The sequence below is a fragment of the Galeopterus variegatus genome, unplaced genomic scaffold (assembly GCF_000696425.1).
Source record: "Galeopterus variegatus unplaced genomic scaffold, G_variegatus-3.0.2 Scaffold26, whole genome shotgun sequence".
NCBI lineage: Eukaryota > Metazoa > Chordata > Mammalia > Dermoptera > Cynocephalidae > Galeopterus > Galeopterus variegatus.
In genome coordinates, this window is record NW_007726137.1 from 12,533 (window position 1) to 20,405 (window position 7,873).

General features: G+C 36.9%; 1 protein-coding gene across 1 annotated transcript in view; it reads left to right on the top strand.

Annotated features, from left to right (window-relative positions):
* Positions 1-7,222: 7,222 nt before the first annotated feature.
* Positions 7,223-7,873, top strand: part of POLN (polymerase (DNA directed) nu) — a gene marked incomplete at its 5' end in the record, with an annotated part of 46,689 nt that continues 46,038 nt past the window's right edge. The window contains 1 exon segment of the mRNA XM_008569468.1: positions 7,223-7,280. Within this exon segment, the coding sequence (XP_008567690.1) occupies positions 7,223-7,280 (58 nt within the window).

A 7,873-nucleotide genomic window follows, 5' to 3' on the forward strand; every position in this document is an offset into this window, starting at 1 on the left:
CTCCTAGTTAGTTGAGATATTTTAATATGAGCAAATATTGGATTTTGTCAATGCTTTTTCTGTTTTATCATGATGATGATGTAGTTTTTGCCCTTTATTCTAATCATATAATGCATTGCATTAATTGTTTTTGGATTTTAAACCAATCTTGCATTCCTGAGCTAACTCCCACTTGGTCATGATATATAATCCTTTTTTTGTGTTGCTGAATTCAATTTGCTAATGTTGAGGATGTGTCTGTATTTATGAAGGATGTTGGTCTGTATTTTTCTTTTCTTCTGCTGTCTGGCTTTGGTAATTAGAGTGATACTGACCTCATAGAAAACCAAGCTCCTTGGGCCGGCCCGGTGGCGCACTGGATAGTGCGCCGTTTGGGAAGCGCGGCGGCGCTCCCGCCCGAGGGTTCGGATCCCACATACAGACCGGTTCCCGCTCACTGGCTGAGTGAGGCGTGGGAGCAACACCGAGGGTTGCAGTCCCGTTGCCGGTCCCGGTCCGGTGCGGGGGTGACACTGAGGGTTGTGATCCATTGCCGGACATGGAAAAAGACAAAAAAAAAAAAAAAAGAAAACCAAGCTCCTTACTCTGCCTTCTGGAAGTACCTCTTATTGCTGAGTTTTTTTGAGTTGCTTATGTATTTTGAATTCAATGAAATTTGTAAAAAGTTTCTCCCAGTATGAGGCTTGCTTTTCATTCCCTTAACAGTGTCTTTCACAAACCAAAGGATTTTAAAAGTATAATGGAACCATTTTTCGTTGTTTTATTTTCTGGATCATGGTTTTGGTGTGTATCAAAGAACTCTTTTTCTAACCCAAGATCACAGATTTTCTCTTAAGTTTTCTTCTAAATGTTTTAGAGTTTTACAGTTTACATTTAGATCTGTGATCCATGAATTATGAAATCAGCTTGTTGATAGCTAGGAAAAATCCTGCTGGGATTTGGATTGGGATTGTGTTGAATTTATAGATCAGTTTGGGGCACATTGGCATATTAATACAGTGTACCAATCCATGAATGTGGCATATCTTTTCATTTATTTAGGATTTTTTTTTTCTTTCAAATTTGGTCTTGAAGTCTCACCCAGAAGAGTGGCTATGAACTCTAGCCCTGCCTTGACTGGCTCCAGGGGATTTGGTTGTGGATGTTCACAGTGTGCCTTTCAAGGGTACTTCTTTATCCTGCTGGATGGCCTACTGCCTACGTGCACACCCCACGACCAGGTGTTCTTCTCACAGGAAACTTGTTTATACTACCAGACACCCTGTGACTCTTGTCTGACCTGTGTCCAGTTTACTCCTACCAAGACAGCCAGTGTGTAGGAGAGTCCTGTCTAGGAAAGAAGTTAGGTTTGGGTGTGTTGGTTAGGTGAGACACAGAAGAGGCAACATAACAAAACACATGAAATAACAGTAGTATATTACTCACAGATCCCAAAGAGAAGAGGGCAGCAGGCCTCATAGGGCCAATGGGAAGGAGGCAGCCATCCAGGACACACATGCTCAACCAGCAGGTGGGGAATGAGAGAGACAGAAGAGAGAGAGAGAGAAAAGAGAGAAGAGAGAGAGAAAAGAGAGGAGAGAGAGAGGGGGAGAGAAAAAGAGAGGGAGAGAGAGGGCGAGAGAGAAAGAGAGAGGAGAGAGAAAGAGAGAGGGAGAGAGAAGAGAGAAAGAGAGGGAGAGAGAAAGAGAGGGAGAGAGAAGAGAGAAAGAGAGGAGAGAGAAAAGAGAGAAGAGAGGGAGAGAGAAAGAGAGGAGAGAGAAAAGAGAGAGAGAGGAGATAGAGAAGAGAGAGGGAGGAGAGAGAGAAAGGAGAGAGATAAGAGAGAGAGAGGAGAGACAGAGGGGAGAGAGAGAAAAAAGAGATAAAAGAGAGAGGAGAGAGAGAAAAGAGGGAGGAGAGAGAAGAGAGAGGGAGGAGAGAAACAGAGAGAGAGGGAGGAGAGAGACAGGGAGAGAGAAGAGAGGAGAGAGAGAAAAAAGAGGAGAGAGAAGAGAGAGGGAGGAGAGAGAGAGACAGAGAGGGAGAGAGGAGAGAGAGAGGGAGAAGAGAGCGAGAGAAAGAGGGAGGAGAGAGAGAGGGAGAGAAAAGAGAAGAGCAAGAGAGGGAGAGAGAGAGAAAGAGAAAAGAGAGAGACAGAGAGAGGAGAGAGAGAGAAAAGAGAGAGAGCACTGTGTGCCAATGCCTTCATTGGGGTTCAGGTTTTCCTCAGGAAGTTCTAATCAGTGGGTTTAGAGTGAGTCAGCACTAGTTCTGTGGAGTCACACTGTGACTGATAGGTGGTCACTGTGGCACATCTGTGCAGTCCATGAGGGATGTGGGGGCCAGTGGGGCAAGTCAAGTAGGTTATATGCAGCTCTCCCATAGGGAGGTGGTCACCAGGAGATGGTTGTGTAAGGCAGATATCTGGGTCGACTGCTTTGAAGAACTGGGAGGAGGTGCAGAACTGGAAACTGTGTGAAGGGATTAAGCCCTGCTTCTGGTGTGAGAAAGTTAAACTTATATTCAAAATGGATGCCATGGGCTGGCCCAGTGGCGCACTGGAGAGTGCGCCACTTGGGAGCATGGCGGCACTCCCACCGAGGGTTCGGATCCCATGTGGAGACTGGTTCCCGCTCACTGGCTGAGCGCGGTGCGGGTGCAACACTGAGGGTTGCGATCCCGTTGCCGGTCCCCGGTACGGGCGTGACACCAAGGGTTGCGATCTCGTTACTGGTCAGTAAAAAAGACAAAAAGGAAAAAAAAAAGGATGCCAAGGCAACATAAAATAAGAATTCACTACATAGGATTCCTTTGATTTTTTTCATAAGGATTTTGTAGTTTTCAGCATACAGATTTGTATCTAAATAGTTTGGGTGTTTGGGGTGCTATTATAATTGTTTAATTTCAATGTCTAAACATTCATTGGTAACATGCAGACATGCAGTTGATTTTATTGGCTTTATATTCTGGTACCTTGGTAAACTCACTTATTAGTCCTAGGAAGCTTTTTTGTAGTTTCCATGGGATCTTCTACGTAGACAAGCATGTCTTCCACAGATGGTGACCATTTTATTTCTTCTTTTCTACTGTATGCTCTTTTTTTTTTTTCTTGCCCTATTGTGCTGGCTAGAGCTTCCTATGTGATATTGAATATAAGTGTTGGGGGCAGATATCTGTACCTTGTTTCTGATCTTAAGGGGAAAACATTGACTTGCTCACCATTAAGGATGATGTTAGCTTTAGGTTTTGTCATAGATTAATTTTATCATGTTCAGAGGGTTCCTGACTATTTCTAGTTTGCTAAGAGTGTTTTTAAATCATGAACGGTTATTTAATTTTTCAAATGCTTTTTCTACATCTATTGAGAAAGATCATGTGATTTTTCTTCTTTAATCTAGTAATATGGTGAATGACATTGATAGATTTTCAAACGTTGAACCAGCCAAGGCTGGGATTTGTGGAATTAACTCCATTTTGTCATGATGCATTATCTTTTTTACGTATTGCTGGGTTTTATTTGCTAACATTTTGTTTAGGGTTTTTTGTATCCATGTTCATGAGGGACATTGGTCTGTAGTTTTCTTTCCTTGTAATGTCTTTGTCTATTTTTACTATCAGGATAATACTGGCCTCATAAAATGAGTTAGGACATGTTCCCTCCTCTTTTATTTTCAGGTAGTATAGAATTTGTATTATTTATTTCTTTAAATATTTGGTTAGAATTCACCATTGTAACTATTTGGGACTGGAGTTTTCTTTGTGAGATGTTTTTAACTATAAATTCAATTTTTGTAATAGACAGAGTTTATTCAGGTTTTCTATTTCTTCTTGAGAGAATTTTGATAGTTTGCATCTTTCACAGAATTAGCCCACTTCATCTAAGTGTTTGAATTTATGGGCATGTCATGGCTCGAATACATTGTCCTTAAATGTCTGTAGGATCTGTATGATATCACCCTTTCATTCATGAAATTGGTCATTTTTATCTTCCTTTTTTTTTTCTTGAACAGTTTAACTAGAGGTTTATAAACTTTATTAGTCTGTTACAGGAACCAGCTTTGGGTTTCATTGATTTTCTCTGTTGATTGTTTTCAATTTCACTAATTTTGGCTCTGTATAATTTTTTTTTTCTCTTTCATTGGGATTAATTTGCTCTTCTTTTTCTAGTTTCTCAAGATGGAATCTTATATTACTTATTTGACATTTTTCTTTTTTCCAATATAAACATTTATTGCTATGAATTTCCTCTAAGTACTGCTTTAGCTACATCCCATACATTTTGATACTCTATGTTTTCTTTTTCATTCTGTTTAATATATTTTCTAAGTTCCCTTGAAACTTTTTCTTTGGCTCCTGGCTTATTAAGAAGTGCATTTAATGTCCAAATATTTAGGAATTTTCTAGTTATTTTTTTCTGTTACCAGTTTCTAATTTAATTCTGTTATGGTCAGAGAACATACTTTGAATTATTTCAATTCTTTTAAATTTCTTGAGGTTTGTTTTATGACATATAATATGGTTTATCTTGATGAATGGTCCAGGTATACTTGAAAAGATTGTGTATTCTGCTGTTATTAGATTTATTGTTCTGTAAGTGTCAGTTAGGTCAAGTTAGTTGATAGTGCTGGTCACATCTCTATCCTTGCTGATTAGTTTATCTGTGTGTTTTGTTTTGGTTTTGGCAGCTGGCCAGTACAGGGATCGAACCCTGAACCTTGGTGTTTTCAGCACCACATTAACCAACTGAGCTAACCAGCCAACCCCTCCTTGCTGATTTTATCTCTACATTTCTACAGATTACTGAGAGAGGATTGTTAAGTTTTTAAGAGTAATTGTGGATTTGTTTATTTCATGTTGCTGTTCTATCAGTTTTTGCTTTCTGTATTTTGAAGTTCTGATAGATGCATACACATTTAGGATTATTATATTTTCTTTGTAGATTTACCTTTTTATTGTTATGTGATATTCTATTTATATCTGGTAAGTTCTCTTCCACTGAATTCTATTTTGTCTTATGTTAATATAACCACTGCAGCTTTCTTTCAATTATTGTTTGCATGGCATGTCTTTTTTCATCCACTTACTTTTAATCTAGGTATATCATATTTAAAGTGGATTTCTTGCAGACAATATATAATGGAGTCTTTTTTTTTTTTGCAATCTGACAAACTCTGCCTTTTAATTAGTATATTTAAAGTATTTAAATTTAATGTGATTATTGATATGGTTGGACTTAGGTCTACCCTTTTACTTTTGTGTTTGTCCCTTCTGTTTTTCATTTCTCTGTTCCCTCTTTTCTGCTTTCCTTTGAATTATTGAATAAATTTTAGGATTCCTTTTCAATTTATGTAATAGATTTGGGGCTATGTTTCTTTGTGTAAGTTTTTAATGATTGCTATAGAAATGATAGTATACATATCTAATTTTCAAAGTATTCTTAGATTTCATATTTTACTGCCTCTAGTAAGAGGCAAAAGGCTTACAAAAGTCTTCCAAGTTTCTTTACCTTCCCCAGTTTTTTATAATTATTGAATGCATTATATGTACTTACATTGAAAACACCTCAGAAATGTTATAATGTTTATAATTTTTTGCTTTCAACAGTTATAAATATTTCAAGGAACTTGAAAAAATTGTCTATTATAATGTCCAAATATTGACTATTTCTGTTGCTTGTTCTTCATTCTTGAAGTTCAGGGTTTCCCTTTGGAAATATATCCCTTAAGCCTTAAGAACTTCCTTTAGCATTTCTTTTAGAGCAGATCTGCTAATGACAGATTCTCTTAATTTTTTTTTATCTGAGAATGCTTTAAATCACCTTCTTTACTGGAGAAAATATTTGCTGAGGAGGGAATTCTGAGTTGACAGTTCTTTCAGCACTTGAAAGTACTTGTTCCACTGTCTCTGGTCTGCATGGTTCCTGAGGATAAATCTGTAGTCAGTCACATTGTTTTTCCTCTGCATGTAATGTGTCATATTGCTCTGGCTGCTTTCAAGAATTTTTTTTAATCTTTGTTTTTCAGTAGTTTGATTATGATGTTTCTGGGCCTGGTTTTCTTTTAATTTATCATATTTAAGATTGTTCAGCTTCTTGAATTGGAAAAATTATGTCTCACTAAATTTGGGAAATTTTTAGCCATTATTTCTTCAAAAATTTCTTTTCTTCACAAAAATCTCTTTTCTTCTTTGGGGAATAAAATAACACAATTTGATATTGTAATTTTGATATTATTCTATAGGTTCCTGAGGCTGTATTCATTTCTTTTTCTCCAATATTTTTCTTCTTCTCTTTAGACTGGATAGTTTCTACTGATTTGTCTTCAAGTTCACTGGCTCTTTTTTCTGTCATCTCTACTGTATTATGGAGCTTATTCTATGAATATTTGGTATTTTTTTTAAGTATCATGTTATTCTAATGTACAGAAAACTTGAGAGCCAGGACTCAATGTCCTCACCTTAAAAATGAAGATAATAATGCCTCTCTTACCACCTCCCAGTTCTGGGGGAATGTAAGAATATGGCCTGTAGGATGGCAGGACTTTGATACCTAGCAGTTTGCACTGTAGCACAATTTATCAGATCTAGGCAGGGAGTCGAGACCAACTAACATCCAAGGAGTTTCATTACCAGACAAAGCAAGGTTTCATTATTCAATATGCTGCCAAAAATCAAAAGGATATTGTAACAGAAATTCTCATGATTTGATCAGTGAGAACAGGCTAGAAACATGGCTCTGACCTATTGCACATTGCCCCATGTTGTGGAGCTGTGAAGGCATTTAACAAACAGCCCCTGAGAGTTTGCAAGTTCAGCAGGCAAGAGGAAAGACTGCTGTAAAAAGATGAGAATTTTCATCTTAAAATAAATTCTTAAATAAAAGTACAACATACAAATTTCACAGAAATCTACCTTTAGCATATTACATGGGAATTTTTAAGTTAGCTGAGTTCATAATTTGGGCTGCTACAAAAAGAATTACTGTATAAAATTACAATAAGGGTCATACAGGCTAGTGTCAAAAGGAATTGTTCTCAAATTCGCTGATTATACTTTGTGGTGTGCCCATCAAAATAGTTTTAATATTAAACAATTGTATTAAGTATTGATATGCTTATGCATGATTCATTGGCATCATTTATTTTATTAATGTTTAATAAAATGTGATGCACTTTAAATACCCTTAAAAGGTACGTATTAAGAGTAGATAGTTCAACTAAAGCTATTCTCCTCTTATTATTGACAGAATATCCAAGGTATCTCCAAGCACCCGATTCAGATTACTAAACCTAAAAATTTTAAAGGTAACACATTTTTTTCTACCTTGCTAAAATCTTGGGTAATGTGTTTTTAAAACCTACAAGTGTCTGTAATTACTTTTCTTTATGACTAACTGCTTTACTTTACTGAAGCTTTCCTCTGTATTTGTATGACTAGGATTTAAATGTGCATTAGAAAAAACCCAGCTAAAGTAATATATAGTACCTCCCTTTTAGCAGTTTACAAGTTAAAATAGATGATTATACAAGGAAAGTAGCTTCCCTCTCACCATCTTCCCAATAAAGAAAAAATAAGCAAACAGTGGCACTGGCTGGTATTAAAGTCTGAAAATGACTGGAAATGTTTTTAAAAGCACACTAGAGCTCTCCTTTCTTTTGAGTTATTCCACTGTGATGCTGATGGTCACATTTCTAAAACAGAATAAATTCAATTCTGAGCAAATCAGCAGTCTGTGCTTGTTCCCAGAAATCTTCTGTTCCCTTGTTTGGGGTGCCCGCCCCTTGTGCATTGTGCATGGCTGTGTCAGAAGGCCACAGCAAAACAATGAGGCACAATGTGCACTCTTCTTTTTTTTTTTTTTTCCTTTTTTTTTTTTTTTTTTTTTTTTTTTTTTTCC